The sequence below is a fragment of the Danio rerio genome, chromosome 3 (genome assembly GCF_049306965.1).
Source record: "Danio rerio strain Tuebingen ecotype United States chromosome 3, GRCz12tu, whole genome shotgun sequence".
Taxonomy (NCBI): domain Eukaryota; kingdom Metazoa; phylum Chordata; class Actinopteri; order Cypriniformes; family Danionidae; genus Danio; species Danio rerio.
The window spans coordinates 6,185,001-6,205,542 of NC_133178.1; the positions used below are offsets into that span (position 1 = coordinate 6,185,001).

Genomic DNA, 20,542 nt, shown 5'->3' on the forward strand with positions numbered 1-20,542 from the left:
GTTCTGAAGACTTAAGGGGCTAATAATTTTGACCTTAAATGGTTCATAAAAAAATTAAAACCACTTTTATTCTAGCCGAAATACAACAAATAGGTCTTTCTCCAGAAGAAAAAATATTATCAGACATACTGTAAAAATGTCCTTGCTCTGTTAAACATCATTTGGGAAATATTTAAAAAAGAAGAAATAAATCAAAGAGGGGCAAATAATTCTGACTTCAACTGTGTGTATATAGATAGATAGATAGATAGATAGATAGACAGACAGACAGACAGACAGACAGACAGACAGATAGATAGAGAGACAGACAGACAGACAGACAAATAGACAGATAGATAGATAGACAGATAGATAGATAGATAGATAGATAGATAGATAGATAGACAGACAGACAGACAGACAGACAGATAGATAGAGAGACAGACAGACAGACAGACAAATAGACAGATAGATAGATAGACAGATAGATAGATAGATAGATAGACAGACAGACAGACAGAGAGACAGACAGACAGACAGACAAATAGACAGATAGATAGATAGATAGAGAGACAGACAGACAGACAGAGAGACAGACAGACAGACAGACAGACAAATAGACAGACAGATAGATAGATAGATAGATAGATAGATAGATAGATAGATAGATAGATAGATAGATCATAACAAGAACTGCTGCTTAATTGAATGCATGTAATAGCGACACCCGGTGGTTATTTATTGAATTACGTTCATTTTTGTATAGCGGGCCAGATTCTATTGATATTTATAAAAAGCCTCGCGGGCCGCCACAAAACTGACTGCGGGCCGCAGATGGCCCGCGGGCCGTAGTTTGGACACGCCTGCTCAAAAGAGTTCATGCTCGTCGTAATCATAACTCTAAAATGCGATATGATTATTTAAATAATGTGCACGCTTTCGGTTTCATTTCCACTGCTGTTCATTCCCACGCGGCTCCTGAACGATCACTCTGTTCCACAAACTGAATATTGTTTACTACTTTATTACCTGTTAGTCACAACCTGCAAGTTCTGTTCACTGAAGCAGACGCGCGCGCCTCTATCATAGTCCACACTCTGTAGTAACAGCTCACGGTCAGCTCACGTCATGTGTGATTTTGCGGCCGCCAAAAATGGAAATGGCCATAAAAGCGTACCGAACCACTCAATGGAAACAGGTCATTATGGTCTTAAATTCCAATAAACTGATTAAGTTTTAATACTTTAAGACCCCACAGACACTGATTGTAGTTTCTATTAAAACCTTACCAGACTCAAATTTTATTCGAAGATTGTTTTAAATATGCATTGATTGATAAATAAATTATTTCCATCCCATTCCAGACTAAAGAAAGAAATAAAAAAGCACTATGGGCTAACCTAGAGCATATAATGCTGCAAAATGCATAAAAGATTGACCAAACTTTGATTCTTCTTCAAAAAGATAATAAAACAAACCAGAAAAACAATACGAGCTGTTATATACACTAGTCTATATATTTTGTGAATTATGATTTATTATACAAACAACTTTTACAGCACATTAATAGATAATTATTTTTAGCTTATCAATTTTACAGCCAATTATTGACATTTCATATTTCCGTAATACTTTAAAATAATTTTAGCCCATGAGTTCAGAATCAGAATAATTACATAAATTATTTGTTATTCATAGTTCAAAACTTACTAATGCCTTAATAAATTAAAAAATACAAATACAAAAATACAAAATACAAAAAATGTTAAATCCAGAGCTGTTCGTGTTAACATTAATGTAATAATTTAACATGAACATTACGTTAAATATTGTGTACAAAGATGAATATCACAATGAATGTATTATTGTTTGTTCATGTTAGTAAAGGCATTAATCAACCTTTATCTTGACAAAAAAAATTATATATATATATATATATATATATATATATATATATATATATATATATATAATTTTAAAGTGTTTTGCATAATTCTACTATGGTGAAATGAAAAAGCTCTGCATACTGTAGTAAACATGAGTTTTTACTGCAGTAAACTGTGCTGTGTTGTAATATAGTTGTTGTGAATGTAGTACAGTGTTGGTGTTTTGTATTTCTGCTACACTATTTACTATAAATGACTGCAGTATTTGTCCATGAGGGTGAAATGAGTGAACACAGCATTTCATTTGCCGCTAATAAAGATCAGACAAATCCTGAAGTATAAGAATGTGTGAAAGTAAACAGGAATCATAACCTGTGCTTTTACCGCGAGAAGCTTTTACATCGAGAGCTTTAATAAAGAGGTTAGTGGCCAAAACCAAGCAAAAACAAAGCTGAAAACCGACACTGAAGAGGAACACAGCCGAGAGAAAAACACTTGAATATTGAGAAAGTAGGAATCTGAACTAATAAATAAGGAGAGAAACACAACGTTACCTGTTTACATATGAACACGGTAAAAGTCCGCTATTCCTGATCGCTTTCACAGAGGAATTGACAGTCAAGAGCCAGGATATAATGAAGAAAGGCAGGAGTTGTGTCGTGTTCGCTAAATAATCTCTCTAGAGTTGATAAAAGCTGAAGTGTAGCCTCTTTGTTTCTTCTCATCTTCAACACGAGTTTAATGTTGCTTGTTCTGAGCTTTTCCTCCAGCGCCTCCGCTATCAGTGTGCTGTGTACTACTGCCATCTAGAGGACAATCACAGCAACAGCGACTTACAGCGGTCACCGGGCGCCAGGAGGAAATCAGCTTCAGTCAAATTAATCATTTCAGAATCAACGTTAAGCAGACAATAAATAAACAAATAACCACCAAAAAAAACATTTAATACAACTTCTTGTTTAAGTTCAACTCATCATAGGACACACAAAACCAGTTTAATTGACAGCAGACACCACACATGAACTAATACTATAGTAAATAGTGAGCGGAGTGAAGCAGCAAGAGTTTCTACTGCTCCACACTCCATGTGTTTTCTATCCGGCTCACTCCACACTGTAGGCTAAACCCCGCTGTTGTCATTAATAAAGAAATTAAGTTAATATAATTGACATTACTTAAAATATCAAGTTTTGGCATCAAAACATAAACAGGTGTGCTTAACTTACTCATTAGGCAGCAAAAACTTTTAATTAATCTTTTAAGTTCTCTGAATTTCACATTTTAATTTGTTTAAACGATTCACCACACTGTAAAAAGTGATTTTGTTGCTTAAAGCGAGTAAACCAATTGCCTTAAAAACAACAAGTTGACTTCACAAAGATAATGTAAGTAAACCCATTGTAACTTGGAGCCGTTCAGTTGAATTCATTTGTATAATTATGCTAATTAACTCACTTTAAAGTCAACTAATCCCTTTTTACAGTATCAGACTACTTTAGCATGTCTATTTTCAAATAACTACTGTAATTATTACAATATCACCTATTTGGTGCTTCATTAAGTTGATCAGATCTACAATTATAGCCTGTGTTGAATTGAGAAGACACACTGGAGTCTGGAAGAGCAGATTTATCTTACTGTATGTCATTTTGCTGGATACAGAAAAGCTGGAAAAACCCAAATATAATAAATATATATTGGTGTATTGGGAAAAAAGTGATTAGTTTACTTTATTATTTAAAAAGTGAGTTCAATTAGCATAATTATACAAATGAAGTCAACTGAACTAAAAATAGGTTTACTTACATTATCTTTGTTAAGTCAACTTAGTTGTAAATATTAGTTTGTAAATGCTCTGTTCTTGTCACGTGTTTTGTTTTAACATTGGTCTGACATCTAAATGAACACTGTGTGAATGAATATGTCTTGATTTTGGTCATAAAACATAAAGTAACATTATTAAAATACATCAAATCATAATTTCAGAGTATTTGTACAAGTCAGGATTCAAAATCAGGCCATTTGCGGCACAGTTACTTTGTGCACACAATAGCCCACTAGGCTACTTGAGATACCTTGACAGTCAAACGCAGATTCGCCAGGTCTCGAAACGCTTCTGAAATGACCAAAGCTTTGAATCATCTACAAAGACTTTTGTCGAATCACACCAAAACATTGCGTATGGACAAAGCTGTAAATGTGAGTATGCATTGAACAATTCAGATGTATGAAACACTGAGTACGGGGAATACTACGCATACTCCTTTGTACATCTAAATTAATGTGAAACTGAGTGCAAGTGCGCGAGTGCAAAACCCCTCCCCGCCTCCTCGCATGTATAAATATAGTGATGACTCCACTTTGGCAAAACTAAACGAAAAAGCAAAGGAAAAAGCAAGCAAGAAGAGAAACTTCACAGAGTGTGAATTGGAGGTGCTCCTATCAGAGGTAGACCGGAGAAAAACTGTTATTTGCAAGTTTTTCCTCCGGAATTAATAACGAAAGACAAAATAAGAGAGTGGGAGAGTTTAGCTGACGCGGTTAATGCAGTGGGGTCTGAACATCACACTGAGAGTGAATTTAAAAAGAAATGGTATGATGTAAAGGTGCAGATTAACAGGAGAACAGCGGCACACCGTCAAAGTGTGAACCAAACAGGCGGGGGAACAGGGGATGCTGAACTAACACCCTTTGAGGAGAGAGTTGCCTCAATTGTAGGCGACATTTTACTGTCTAAAGTAGTATCCGTGTCTGTGGGAGACACAGATGTATTAGAGCAGGGGTGTCAAACTCAATTCCTGGAGGGCCGAAGCCCTGCACAGTTTAGTTCCAACCCTGCTCCAACACACTTACCTGTAGGTTTCAAACAAGCCTGAAGGACTCAATTAGTTTGATCAGGTGTGTTCAGGGCTGATAGTGGAAAAATTCCTGAGCCTGAACTTTTTTTCCTTGCCCCTGAGGTGAGTAGGGGTGGGGGTACTATGTATGCAACGCACTTTTAACACATAACTTGTGGGCCCCTGGGCCCAAATATATTAACAGCCTATGTGTAACCCTGATCATCATTATTGTCAAGTGGCTCTTTTTAGACACATGCCAGTAATGTCAGTGACACATGCCAGTGTCAGTGATCTTGTGACATGTGCCAGTAGGTGTCAGTATAAGCAGGTTATAAGCACATTAATCTTATAAGTCTCTTTGCTTTAATATTTAAAAATCATTAGGCAAATGACACCTGTTATCTTACATGCATATATGTTATGAGTTTTCAACATGCATTTTATTATAACTTTTTAAAGGATATTATTTAAAATACCTTAAAATGAAAATAAGTTAAATAATAAAATAAATGAATGAATTAAAAACATAGAGAAGTCCATATTGTAGGGAACAAAGGAACTGCCAGGATGCAATAATATACAGTACAACAGATAAGTGTAACCCCTCCCATACATAAGCATGCCACAATAAATTTGACCGACATGTACTGTCAAATGACTATATTACGTACGGAAGTAAGACTACGAATACATAAAATAAATGCGTTTAAATTAAAACATCGTGGAGTAGCTCAGCAAATAAACTAACTTGCGACGCGATAAATTAGGTTAAAAGTCGCGTAATGATTAAATATGGTTTTGCTCGTGTTAATTAATGTCATAAGCTTCGCCGGGTGTCGATGTCACTGCAGTGACATGCAGCACGACACTCTGACACAGGTCACTACACATGCCACTAGCGAGTGACACATGACAGTGGAAAACCGTACGTTCCACCGGAAGTGTCACTACACTCAGTGGCATGTGCCAGTGTCATCTGCACGTCAGATGTCGTGTCACTCCATGTTAAAACTGCTACTGTGAATCCGCGTTCAAGCGCACACAATAAGCTAAAACTCACCCCAAGCACCGGCAAAAACAAATAACAATGAATGTGTCGAGGAAAGAGTAAGGACATATCTTAATTATTTATTAATAAACTTATTCTGAGTCAGTGTCGCAAAGATCCTGACTGGCAATCTCCTCTTGGACTCGCCTTTAGAGAGAAATTCATCTTTACGGATTACATGAAGGAGTTTTTTTGTTTTCGATTTGTTTTATTTCGTTAAGTAATAATTTAAAGCTTTCTATAATTAACGATGCGTTTTCCTTGCCGTGTTAGACCCTTGCTTTGTTTTATTGTTTATTCTTGTCTGCTGCCTGCCTTTTGACTCTCCGCCTGTTGTATGACCACGACCCTGGATTTGCCTGTATACATCCTTGCTTGCCTGACCATTCTCTTGTAATAAACCTGCATGTGGATCTGCAATGACCTGGAAATGAAATAAAGAAATATTTGTAACACAAAGTATTTGAATGTTTCTTTAATTTGTTTACTACTGTCGCTCACAAGGTAAAACCACATTATATAAAACTGCATGCAACATTGTACTGAGTAGGCTAGGACAAATAACTGAGCAAATCTGTAATTTAGAAAGAGTTACTCTGTCTGTTTGATCTGCTTTAACTATTTCTATCAAATGCTGACGGCTTGACCACATTCCTCCATATACCAATGAACAAAACAAAAACACCATTCAGAAACATCTTGCAAGAGTCGCGTTTGCATGGCTTCAGCTGTGTCCTCTTCATTTCTGTGTCTGACTCTGAACTGAATGAACTGGCACTGTAGGGAGACGACACGCATCACCCTGCCCTTAATTAGGAAGTAAAAACAGAAGTGACTGGTGTGGCGGATGAAAGTGAGGACCAGGGGGTGGATGCTGCTCTCACTATTCTGCCGTCGAAGTCACCTCTATGGACGTGCCAGCGTTGACAGCATGCAAGAGAGGCATGATGTTTCCTGATGACGTGGAGCTGGGTATAAAGCTTGTTTGGCATGCTGTCCGAGGAGAGAGCCCTGAACTCATAAGTTCCTCGAGCACAGGGCTCCCTCCTGTTTGCAGGGCAAGAGGGGAGTTTGAGCTCAGGTAAGTCTTGAGAACCCAACCAGCCTAGCCCATCTTATTTAGAGTTGATGACAGATTATAAATTGCTATATAGAGATATACTACTGGATAAGAGCTCGACTATAGTGCTGATTTATATTGATCAATGCACTTATGACGCACGTTTTTGAACTGTGAGAGGACACCGGAGAACTTGGGGGAACCCACCCTAGCATGGGAAGAACATATAAACTCCGCACAGGAGGAGTAGGGGTGGAAGGAGGGGTTCAAATGTGACTTAAATAAAAACTTGCTTCACTTTTCAAGACTTTTGGATCAGACAGCAGGAAAACATCTCCATCACAATTATGCTGAATTCCTGGAAAAACTGATTTAAAATGTCCAAACTCGATTTGAAGATTTCCATCTGGGAAAACAAATCTTGTGCATAGAAAATCTATTTCTCGTCAAAAGTATTGCAGAATTCTCAGCTGAAGCCATGAAAGTCTTGTCATGGGCAAATGCTGCTGCTTTACAAACAGAGCTAATCAAGCTCCAAGAAAACCTGGCACTGCAGGAATCTCTTGGTGACCCTGTCACTTTCTGGACAAAATGGTTACTGCAGCAGGTGTTCTTCTCCTGCAGAAGATGTCCCTTCAGATTCTCATAATGTTTCCCTCAATGTACTGCTTTGACTCTGAACATGGTGAAAAACTCATTCCGCAGCACACTTACCAATGAACAGCTACATCAGTGCCTCCGCCTGGCCCTCACAACTTTTATTCCCAAGTTTAAACAACTGGTGACATGAAGAAGGTGTCACCTTTCACACTAAAAGTTCTATCATGATATTTTTGTGTGTAGTTGGAAAGTTTTGATGATTGCCTTTTTTTATTGGAGCTCTCTATTTGGTATTTGAACTTACTTTTCCGGACCTTGGACTAAATGAAAATTTGGTAACGGGACCTTTCAAATTTATATTTGAGTAACCCTGTTCTAGGCAAAGATAACTAAAGTAAGAAAGTCTGGTGATTTATAGTGAGTTAGGAATCATGCGTTGGTTAATGCGGGACCAGCAGTGATCAATCATAGGCACGAGCTCCCTCTCAAAATTAGTTTATAAATAAACTTCACTTAGGTTAGCGAACTAATCAGAGCCCGTTGAGAATTTTTCTGTTTTTTTTTTCATGTTAGTTCAGTAGCTGTATAAAATAAAGGTAATATATGTGAACAAATAACATGATTGTTTTTTTTTTTTTTTTTTACAAATGAATCACGAACAAATTCTTTTGCAGCCCATAAATGCTCAATCAAAGCTTTAAAAAACCACTGTGGACTACCACTTTAAGGTTTCTCTCCAGTGTGAGTCCTCTCATGTGTTTTCAGGCCTCCTAACTGTCTGAATCTTGTGTCGCAGTGTGAACACTTGTAAGGTTTCTCTCCAGTGTGAATCTTCTCGTGCCGTCTCAGATTTCCTGAATCACTAAATTTCTTATCACAGTGTGAACACTTGTACGGTTTCTCTCCAGTGTGAACCCTCGCATGTATTTTCAAATTTTCAGCCCTACAAAAGCTCTTGTTACACTCAAAGCACCTGTACTCTCCCACACCGGTGTGGATCTTCTGATGATTTCTTAAACTTTCTTGACGTGTAAAATTTTTTCCACAAACAGAGCATGGATAAAGCTTCTTCTTTGTATGAACTCTAAGGTGGCTCTTCAGCTGCGAAGCCCTTAAAAATGTTTTTCCACACTGATCACATTTGTGTGTTTTCTCTCCAGTGTGGATCCTCTCGTGTGTTTTCAGGCCTCCTAACTGTCTGAATCTTGTGTCGCAGTGTGAACACTTGTAAGGTTTCTCTCCAGTGTGAATCTTCTCGTGCTGTCTCAGATTTCCTGAATCACTGAATCTCTTATCACAGTGTGAACACTTGTACGGTTTCTCTCCAGTGTGAACTCTCGCATGTGTTTTCATATGTGCAAACTGATTGAATCTATTATTGCACAGTGAACAAATGTACGGTTTCTCTCCAGTGTGAATTCTCTTATGTATTTTCAAACTTTCAGCTGTACAAAAGGTCTTCTCACACTCAAAGCACTTGTACTCTCCCACACCGGTGTGGATCTTCTGATGATTTCTTAAACTACGTTGATGTTTGAAACTCTTTCCACAAACAGAGCATGGATAAGGCTTCTCCTTTGTATGAACTCTAAGGTGGCTCTTCAGGTGCGAAGCCCTTAAAAATGTTTTTCCACACTGAGTGCATGTGAATGGTTTCTCTCCAGTGTGGATCCTCATGTGACTCTTGAGACTTTGTTTGTTCGTTAGACTCTTTCCACACTGAGTGCAGGTGACACGTTCTTTGTCTTTTCTCTTCAGTGAGTCAGTTTTTTCACTCATTTTCTCATGACGGTGTGTGTCCTCCATCAGGTCTGAAATAAAAATGAAAAGACTGCCTTTAAAATGACATAACAGCACGCTGACATAATAATAATATATATTATAAGGATCCATCCAGTTGGTCCAATGACAGAGTCCACTGGTGGATGAAGGTTTACTTCATGTTCAGCTTTTTCAGTGAACAATGCCATTTTCAGGGTATATACAGGAATCATGCAGCGAAATTCATTATCTTTTAAGACCTGTTTTATTGGTGCTTTCACACCTACACTTTTGTTTCGAAACCTGTCTCGCTTGCCCAGTTAGCGCGGTTCGTTTGGCATTTGTGAAACCAGCAATCAATCGCTCCGAGTTCGCTTGAATGAGGTGGTTTCGGCTCGATTGAAACCAACTCTAGAGCGGATCGACTGCAGTGAGAAAGCGATAGGATCCGAGCGCGGTAATGACACAGTGTTTTATGGATATGTAATAGGCGTACGGCTATATGAAGAGAGAATTATGAGTAGAGCGGGAAGTTTTGCGAGTCTCCCGGATGCCCGCAAAGGAGTGATGATCTCCCGGTAATCTCGCGTCTCCCTCTCGATCCTTAAATAGGCTACGTCGCGCAGCCTTCTCACCCCTCCCTACCGCATCTCTCCTCACTCTTCAGACACGTCGCGCGCACCTTGTCAAACACCACCAAACCACCACCTCTCCTGACAGCTGAGCGTTTCCATAGATTTCAAGACCTCATAGTCACTTTAGGTTTCAACTAGTAACATTGGTGACATTAGAATTTACAGTAGATTTACTAAATACTAGGGATGTAACGGTATTGTAAATACCGTCATACCGCAATATTAAATTTTTTCGATATTACCGAAGTCGCATGACTCGGTAAAACTATAGATCTTCAGAGAAAATTTGCTCAGGCGAATGAAGCGAACGGGAGGTAGCTGAAACTTCATTTCCCATCAGCCCCGGCGTGGCCATAATCCTTTGCGGTCTGTTGTCGCTACAGATCCAGTAATGCGGAAATGGAGTGTGCTGCTAGTAGCGGAGATGAAAAAAAGATGGAAATGATCGAACCTAAAGCGGGTGTTGTCGCCGCGCGCGTGCTGAATAGCGGTGCTGTCGCGCTCGTTCTGATCAGCTGTGTTGTGGCGCGCGTATTGTAAAGCGCCGAGGGGGGGGGGGGGTTTTGAGCGCGCATACCAAGAGAGGTGTTGTCGCGCGCCTACTGAAGGGCTGGACTGGACGGAGGTTGTGTCGCGTCGCGGGGGCACTTTTGATCGTTTTGGAAGGGCATTTTCTATCCAAGACTAAAAAGGGCATGTGCACTGCACAGGTTGAGCCCTATGTGTGCACGTGCCTGCAAGTTGGGGAATACGACTAATAACAGTCATGGGGACTGCAGAAACACAGCACACTGTTCAGATTGATGCAGACATGAGACCTCTATCTCACTCATGATTTGTCTTCTCAAGTGGGGGAAAGACAATGCACAACGTTACCCACTGCTGTCAACATGGGCCAAGTCATATCTCTCTTGTCCCAGAAACCTCAGTCCCAAATGAGAGGGGTTTTTTCTGTTGCAGGGGACATTGTAAATACCCAGAGATACCAGCTTTTACCAGATTATAATTATATGATATTTTTTCTTTAAACCCATCTCTATCTAAGTGAGTGATTAAATGTTGAATGTGACGAGTTTTCAACAATACTAAATTGAAACTTTATTTTTTTACATGGTTTAATAATTTTTTGTTATTAAAATTGAAGTTCCTGTTTCAAAGCTTACAGATAGATGGCTAATTTGTATGTCATTGACACTTTTGGCACTTTTTTGGAGTATTTTCAAAAAATTTTTTTTCCTGTAAATGATTCAATAAATACCGTACCGTGACATTAATACCGAGGTATTACCGTACCGTGAAATTCTGATACCGTTACATCCCTACTAAATACTGATTGTAATATAGCACAAACTCCTTGTCAATGCAGTATAAGTCAGAATAATGGGAATGATAAGTAAGAGGATTGTTTAAAAAAACTACCCTCTATAAAAGTGAGAGATTGTATAACTTGTTTCATATGCAAACAAGCATCTGCATCTGAAAAGGTGTGAACCAAAAGGCCTACAGTAAATTAAGCGTGGTTGTGAGGGGACGGGGTTGAGGAGGGACAGGGTTATATCCTTTGTGATAAAGTAGTGTTTCACAGACAGCACTTTGGGTTAAGTTAATTGAAGACCGATGGGTTAACATTGCTGCTGAGGAACTGTACTATTCACTGTCATTAATAAAGTCTTCTCCCCATAATGACTTTGGTAAGCTTACTTATTTTATGTAACAGAGTAATCTAAACCATTGGCGAGCCACCGGTGAACGGATAAGCCAAACACAGCTAAATCTAACAAAAGGTTCATAAGAAAGAGAAACACAAATCAATAGCTAGACTAGTGAACAAACACTACATGTGGGTCTTTATCAAAATCTCTGACTTTTAAAAGAATGAATCAAACTTAAGGTACAGGTGCTGGTTGCACCAGTAGTGCGCAAGTTAAAACACAGCCTAGTTGTGACTTAAAGGGACACTAAGGGCCTACTCACCCTATGCTATCCGTACCGTGCCCAGGCCCTTTCCCGGATTGTTTGAGAAGTGTGAGTGCTCTGAATCGGGTTCAGGCATGATTCACTTGGCCGGCCCTGGCCCGGTTGGAAGAGGTGTGCCTGAGCGCAGTTCACTTTGGTTTTGGCACGGTATGCTTGTAGAGTGCAAACGCGCCAAAACCCTGAAAGCGAGACGTGACTTTTAAGGGGCTGTTTCATATGGATTTATTAATCATTCTTACTGTTCAGTGAACGCAAACTGCCGTAGTTTATTAAAGACGCAAACTTCTCACTCCACGACAGCTGCGCACCTTCAGCAAACCTCCACATTCCTGCAGCATGAGGGCTTTATGATTGTTTATAAGCGTCAAATGTGGCGGATCTGTTCGGCGAAATATCTGACTGCGTGTCACCGCATCCCAAAGCGATAACTAAAGAAATCCTCACTGTGTTGAGCGAGAGCGCTTCAGACCATTGCATCATCGATGACGTAATCGTGCCCAGGCCAAATTGTAATGAGAGAGTGGGCCGTCAGGGAGACCGAAGGGGGGACAAGCGTGCTTTGGCCCGGTTCGAGGCAACTATACATAGTGTAAGTACGGCCTAAGGCCCCGTTTACGCTAATACGTTTTAGTTATAAAATGGCATTTTAGAATGAAAACGATCTGCGACCACACTGGCGTTTTACCTAACGTTTCCAAACAACTTTCCGTCTACATCACACCACTGAAAACGCACATCACATGACCACACACACACATTCTGGCACGCACTGCAGCATATCTACCCAGATGAGAGCTGTGCTCCTCAGACTGTTCTTCAAGGATCTACTGCTGGATCTAATCCCACTATATTTGTTAAACGTGATATTTAATTCATCTTGTTGTCTATATCTAACGACATATTACCCGACTTTGAATCTATTACTTGTTCTCAGGTGATGTGTTTTGGCTGAGCTCAAAGATAAGGTAATAATTAATGTGACCACGTACACTCTGTATATTGACCGATTGTTTGCCTTTATTTTCTATAATGTATAAACTTAATGTATGCTATACTTTATATTTTAATGGTCATTATTGATTATTAAAACTGATATCCAGCAAAAGAGAGGGCATGTTTCATATTCATCATCATTTTCATCCACTTATCCGGGGCCCAGTTGAGGGGGCAGCAGTCTTAGGGAGAGAACTCCAGACTTCCCTCTTCCCAGACACTTCCTCCAGATCCTCCGGGGGAATCCCAAAGCATTCCCACGCCAGCCGAGAGACATAGTCCCCCAGCGTGTCCTGGGTTTTCCCCAAGGCCTCCTCCCGGTGGGACATGCTTGGAACTCTTCCCTAGGGAGGCATCCTGGAGGCATCTGAAACAGATGCTCGAGCCACCTCAGCTGACTTCTCTCGATGTGGAGGAGCAGCGGCTCCTCTCCGAGCTCCTCCCGGGTGACAGATCTCCGCGCCCAGCCACCCTAGAAAGGAAACTCATTTCAGCCGCTTGTATCCAAGATCTTGTCCTTTCGGTCATGACCAAAGGTGAGTGTAGTAATGTAGATTGCCCAGTAAATCGAAAGCTTTGCCTTTCAGCTCAGCTTCTTCTTTACCACAACAGACCAGTACATCTGCATTACTGCTGCCGCTGCACTGATCCGCCTGTCAATCTCACGCTCCATCCTTCCCTCACTCGTGAACAAAACCCCAAGATACTTGAACTCCTTCACCTGGGGTAAGGACTTTCCTCCAACCTGGAGATGGCAAACCACCTTTTTCCAGTGGAGCCGATGGCCTTGGATTTCGAGGTGCTGATTCTTATTCCAGCCACATCACACTCGGCAGCAAACCACCCCAGTGCATGCTGAAGGTCCATGTTTAGTGTAGAAGTATGGCATAACGGTAGCAAAACTTATGCGTTTTAAAACTAAAACGTATTAGTGTAAATGGGCCTTGGTTACAACTTACACACTAGTAAATATTTTCACTGAACTGAGTTTAAACTACCTTCCAACTTAATATTTACGGTAGCCTCCCCCATGCATAACTGTAGAAAAAGACGACGGAGAGATTAGTTTACATTGAGGAGCTCACAGTCATAATGAAGAATGATCTGCTTCTACTCACAGCTTAATCGAGCATTTTTATTTTACATTTACATTTTGGTTTATTGTATCCATCAATTTAAAACGAGAATTTCTTTATGACTGAGTTTTTCTACCCGCTCTTTCATGTGCAGGATATAAATAAAATCAAGTTTAATGTTTTGATAATTTTGCATGCATTCATGGCTCACAATGCAGATGTGTGCGTCATATGCTGTTATTGACTGACTGTAATTTAATGTGCTATAAAAATGTGATTTACAATTTCATTTTCAGAGAACAGTTTTATATAGATGCATTGGTTGCAGAATTTTAAAGCAGTTTAACGATTTAAATGCTTTCTATTGGATATTATGTCATTTAATGCGACTACCCATGACTTTACGGAGAGCTTACAACCTACTAACTATGGTTTGCCCAAAGAACATGTGGTGCAACCAAAGTGAGAACAAATTTAGTAACAAACTAGCTAGTAGTTACTAAGGCCCTAGAGTGGACTTTACGTTCCAGTTAAAAAAAAAAAAAACTTAAGAACAGCTGCTGCAAGGACACACAAAGCAGAAGCAAAACTAGCACCAACAAAACATATCTGGACCAAAAAGCTGCGTATGAACACACCAAACAGACAAAAGCTGACTGAAAAGAGAGACGCATTCTGAGCCTGTTTAAGAGTTCATGTCTTTCAGCACCAGTAGAGGGCAGCATCTGTTTTCTCGTTCCACGAAGATAAAAGAAACTTCTGTGCGCAGACAAAGAGTAAAGAGAGCAGCATTTAGTACAATTATCACAGTAATTGTCACTCATGATAGGGGGATTCGCTCCTGCTCATATGTCTGATAACCTAGTAATTCATATCGTTTGCAAATATTTGAGAAATGTAGCAAATTTACAATCAGAGCCACTGGTCTGATACAAGACTACATGCTGAATAAGGCCAACAAGCTCCAACATTATACAGATGAGAGCCAATGTGTGAAACACAACCAAACTAACTTGGTGATAGACCCTTAGGGCACAGGTGTCAAACTCAGTTCCAAAAGGGCCGCAGCTCTGCACAGATTAGTTCCAACCCTAATTAAACACACCTGATCAAACTAATTGAGTCCTTCAGGCTTGTTTGAAACCTACAGGTAAGTGTGTTGGAGAAGGGTTGGAACTAAACTGTGCACGGCTTCGGCCCTCCAGGAATTGAGTTTGACACCCCTGCCTTAGGGCATGCTCACACTAGGTACTAGGCATAAGCTGGTATATGATTCTGACAGTATGATAACCTTGAATAAAAATATCATGGTATTGTAATTACTACTAAAATATATTCTTTTGAAAAAAGTCTGAGTAAAAAACAAACTTTTTTACCCTTTGAACAAAAAATATTTTACTTTGAAAAACATTTAAAATATTTTGGAGCAGTAAACTCAGGCTGAATAATTCAAATGAATTATTATTCTGCTGTCTCCATTAGTTTTAGAAACACATTTTTTTTTTTTACATTTTAAAGCAGCAACTTTGCATATCTTTTCTGCTGGAGATACAGTAGTCCTAAACAACAACAAAGTTTTTAAAAAAATCCTACACATACCTTAGGAATGGTATTACAGAAAATTTTGACAGTTTTAAAACCTTGACTTTTCCAAACCTCGGTATACCTTGAAAACAGATATCGTCCCACGCCTACTAGGGATGCAACGATTAACTGGTTTTGCTATTAACCGCGATTTAATTTGTCACAGTTAATCAATCGTAAAGACTTCTCAACACCACATTTCTGCAAGGAATACTGCAGCACCGAACAAAGTTGTGCCCAACTGTGTGTTAGTTTGTACACAAGACACGAAATTAACTATGACTGAGGCTATTAACTAAGGCAAGCTTGTGCAAGTTCCTCATTTCAAATGAAGGGAGGTGCACGCGACGCAACGCACTCACACTTTACAGGCGCACTAGTTGAGATGGAGGCTTTTGTGACCGCAGGAACTGCAAACGGCTGAAATTTGAGGAAGAAGCGATGAAAAGTACACAGGTTGGCAAACCCATTTAAAGTTACAAATATTGGCGTTGATGAGAGGGATCATGCGGTGAAGCTTGATCCACCAGCCGAGATTAATCCAGTGTTTTCAGAGAGAGTGCTGAAAGACTGGGTGGATCAGCTGTTTATTGGCCCGAATCTCGATGTGTTGCACTCACTGCATGTTCAGCGCAAATGGATGCTAAATGTAAAATCTAACAGTGTATAGAACTTAGCTCAACTTCTTCACTACTTTAAGTCACACTTCGTTACTACTAAACTTCGTCACATGACAAAGAACTGTGCTGTGAAGGCGGTCATCGTGAGAATCCTGCCCTGCGCCGCTCATATATTGAGCCGGCTGACTCGCCTGCTTTTTCCCACAAACACAGAAAAATGTAAATCAGCGCATAACAAGTCTGAGCATTTAAAAGGACACAAACCAAAACCTTTACAGAAGTGAGACTTCTCCCTGTTTTTTGTCCGATCTTTCTGGTTATTATATTGACATGCGTATAAAAAGAAAAGTGCAAAATGTATATTTCCTACAGCAATGCTTCATTTTTGTTTGATGCAAATCATAGATTTCTTTTCTCATAATGTAACAGTAGGACTTTTTTTTTTTAGCAGATAACTCACATTCAAGCACATTCAAGGCAGCATGATAATGTTATTCATTGTTAGTTTTATTGTCATCATTAATATTTTATCGTTATTGGACACTCATTTTGGAATTATTGCACAAATATCAATAAGTCATAACAGAATTAATGTTTCTGGATTTTGTTAGTCCTGATTGATGTTGTTTTCAAATACATAAATCTGTTAATATACAATTTGCTGTGGTGCTCATTCATTTTTGTTGGGTGCTCCTAGTTTTTGTTTTGTTTTTGGTGCTCCTAAAATTTTTGAAGTTGGGAGAAACTGCTAATTAAAAAAGTTCATTTCTAGCCCCGCATTAGACAAATACTATATATTTTTTCATTGTTCTGTCATTTATTTATAGTGTAAAATTTATTTATGTGTTTAAATGTCAAAAAAAATGTACTTAATTTTAAGCACAGAGAGACATGAACTGGTAACTCTTTACAATAAGGGTTATTAGTTAATGCATTTACTAACATGAACAACACATGTACAGCATTTATTAATCATAATTGAACATTTACTAATGCATTTTTAACATCCAAGTCTATGCTTGTTAACATTAGTTAATGCACCATGAGTTAACATGAACTAACAATGAACAACTGTAACTAGTTAACTAACGTTAACTAGCATGAACAAATACTCTAGTAAATGTATTGTTCATTGTTTGTTCATGTTAGTAAATGCATTAATTAACATTAGCTAATGAACCTTATTGTAAAGTGTGACCCATGGACTATTGTTAGTTTTTAATATTATTTTGTGCTGTGTTAATTGGTTACTGAGCAGCAAAAACACTTTTTCATCTGATTTTCTATACTATTAGTAGGGCTGGGCGATTTGGCAAAAAAAAAAATCTAGATTTTTAATAAAGTTTGACTGATTCATGATGTTTTTTTATTTTTTATTGTGTAACTAGTCAACTTAAAACATTACAACAACATGACTGAAGTAACATTCTCTTTATAAGTAACTTGAAAAACCATCTGGTTAAGGAACATTGTATTTTTAATGGCCATGCCGTACATAAATTGGTCAACAAGGTGTAAATAAATGTAAAACAAATTCACGAGTTAAATAGCGTTGCAGAAGATTTGAATAAGAAATATTTGTGTAAATATTGCAGTTGCAGGAATACAGAGGTATTTTTTGCTAGTTTTGCCGAGTCTAGGAAAGATTGTCTGTCAGCTCGGCTTTGACTTTGTCTTCTGATTGAATGACAGGTTGTAATGCTGCTGCCTTTTTCTTAAAAAGATACAGTGGAAGAAAAGGACTGAACATGGAAACTGTAAAGCCTATTTTAACCCAATGCGTGAAGTTGTGGACGTATAGCAGGAGCAAATACAAGCACCAGATGAGTGTCTAATATAAAATAATACATTTAATCTATTTTTATGTATCCCCCTTTAAAATATCGATCATTTAATGCACTTTGCAACTCTCTGTATTATGATGCCTGACTGCCTGTCTGGGTTTCAACTAGGTCCGCTAAATGACGTCGTGGGTCAGGTACTTTCATTTTCATCACTACAAGTGCTCGTGTTCAAACCAAAATATCAGCGCGGTTCGAACTAAGATCGGTGCGGTTTTTCACATGGCATTTTACGTCCTTCATACATGTTGAGATCGAGTTTATCGACTTGATGAGGGAGTATGTCTTGACAATCCACACAGACGTGACTCAGAATAATGCAACAAGTAAAATCCTACATGACTTCACGCTTTAACAGACAGTCAAGCAGGTCGCACACCAGAAGCGCCGCGACACGGCGCGCACATGACAGCCTAAACTATATCATATTAAACTATATTAATACAAAATTAAATCGTCGTAAAAACGTAAATTCAAATTCGAAAATCGCCCAGCCCTAACTAGTAGTGTTTTGAATTGAATGAATGCATAATAATCGTAAAACCATGATTATTTCTCAGACTATAACCGTACAACCAAAATCTATAATCGTTGTATCCCTAATGCCTACTAGGTAGGTACAGTTGCCTTGAACCATGCTTAATTGCGATTGTCCCCCCTTCCCTCTCCACAGATGGCCTTCTGAACCTGAGCAAGCTTACGCTATCAATGATGCGACTGTTCAGTTTAACAGAAGAGAAGTGCTCTCGCTCTGCAGTGGAGATTGCTTTAGTTATATAGTTTTAGTCATTTGGGATGCAGTGACAGTCAAATATTTTGTCGAACAGATCCATAACTTTTGATGTTCATAAATTATAATAAAGCCCTCGTGCTGCAGGTATTAGGAGGTTTGCTGAAGGTGCAGCTGACGTGCAGTGAGGGGTTTACAACTTTAATAAACTATGACAGTTCATGTTCATTGAACAGAAAGAATGATGAAATGAGCATATGAAAGTGCTTTAAAAGTGACGTTGCATCTTCAGTTTTGCACTCAGGTACGCTTTACTCTTGTACTACACGCGTACCTTGTCAAAGCCCAGTTAAACTGTGCTCTGGCACACGTCTTCCAACCTGGCCAGGGCTAGCCAACTGAAGCGTGCCTGGGCCCGATTCAGAGCACTCACACTGTTCAAACTAATGTTGATTCTTGCTCAAAAGATAGTAATAAAATAAACCAGAAAAACACAACGAGCTGCTGTCTATATATTTTGTGAATTACAGCTTGTTAATTTACAAGTAACTTTTACAGTGCATTAATAAATAATTATTTTTAGCTCATCAATTTCACAGCCAATTATTGTTTTTACGCAAAACTAACATTTCATAGTTCAGTAATACTTTACAATAATTTTACTCCATCAGTTCATGCATTTACTAATACGAAGTATGAATAATTCTGTAAATTAATCAGTTCAACATTTACTAATGCCTTAATAAAATCCAAAGTTGTGCTTGTTAACATTAATGCATAGATTTAACATGAACTAACATTGTTTAACTTAATAAATGTTGTTAACAAGGATGAATACCGTAATAAACGCATTACTAATTGTTCATTAGTAAAGGCATTAATCAACCCTTATCTTGACAATAAATTATAATATCAATTACTTTAAAGTAATACCCATAATTATACACTTTTTTTTACACAATTTTACAACTACCCACATGAAAAATACTACAGTAATATATAGTTAATACTGTAGTGTTTTAAACCACACTATAATAAAGTGTATTGTTTTATTGTGTTACTGAATGCTGCAGCAGTAACTGTGGTGAAATGAAAATGCTCTGCATACTGTAGTAAACATGAGTTTTACTGCAGTAAACTGTGCTGTGTTGTAATATAGTTGTTGTAAATGTAGTACAGTGTTGGTGTTTTGTATTTATACTACACTATTTACTATAAATGACTACAGTATTTATCCATGAGGTTGAAATGAGTGAACACAGCATTTCATTTGCCGCTAATAAAGATCAGACAAATCCTGAAGTATAAGAATGTGTGAAAGTAAACAGGAATCATAACCTGTGCTTTTACCGCGAGAAGCTTTTACATCGAGAGCTTTAATAAGAGGTTAGTGGCCAAAACCAAGCAAAAACAAAGCTGAAAACCGACACTGAAGAGGAACACAGCCGAGAGAAAAACACTTGAATATTGAGAAAGTAGGAATCTGAACTAATAAATAAGGAGAGAAACACAACGTTACCTGTTTACATATGAACACGGTAAAAGTCCGCTATTCCTGATCGCTTTCACAGAGGAATTGACAGTCAAGAGCCAGGATATAATGAAGAAAGGCAGGAGTTGTGTCGTGTTCGCTAAATAATCTCTCTAGAGTTGATAAAAGCTGAAGTGTAGCCTCTTTGTTTCTTCTCATCTTCAACACGAGTTTAATGTTGCTTGTTCTGAGCTTTTCCTCCAGCGCCTCCGCTATCAGTGTGCTGTGTACTACTGCCATCCAGAGGACAATCACAGCAACAGCGACTTACAGCGGTCACCGGGCGCCAGGAGGAAATCAGCTTCAGTCACATTAATAATTTCAGAATCAATGTTAAGCAGACAATAAATACATAAATAAATAAAGAACCGCCAACAAAAA

At 38.6% G+C, this 20,542-nt stretch overlaps 2 protein-coding genes across 3 annotated transcripts in view; both read right to left on the reverse strand.

Moving 5' to 3' along the window:
- Nucleotides 1–2,620, reverse strand: part of zgc:158517 — a 12,169-nt gene extending 9,549 nt beyond the window's left edge. Inside the window, exon 1 of the mRNA XM_005168237.6 lies at nucleotides 2,420–2,620. The gene's annotated coding sequence lies outside the window, so the exon portion shown is untranslated. The remainder of the gene's footprint in view (nucleotides 1–2,419) is intronic.
- Nucleotides 2,621–6,034: 3,414 nt separating this feature from the next.
- On the reverse strand, nucleotides 6,035–20,350 carry zgc:173517. Of its 2 annotated transcripts, XM_073943654.1 has the most exons (3): nucleotides 20,150–20,350; nucleotides 8,133–9,224; nucleotides 6,035–6,177 (listed from the first exon to the last, which is right to left on the reverse strand). In XM_073943654.1, the coding sequence occupies exon 2, from the start codon at nucleotides 9,217–9,219 to the stop codon at nucleotides 8,137–8,139; it is 1,083 nt and encodes a 360-aa protein (XP_073799755.1). In that variant the 5' UTR covers nucleotides 9,220–9,224; nucleotides 20,150–20,350; the 3' UTR covers nucleotides 6,035–6,177; nucleotides 8,133–8,136.
- Nucleotides 20,351–20,542: the final 192 nt, after the last annotated feature.

Excerpts from the sequence above, each read along its gene's own strand:
- zgc:173517 (XM_073943654.1), bottom strand. The coding sequence starts at position 9,219 with ATGGAGGACACACACCGTCATGAGAAAATGAGTGAAAAAACTGACTCA.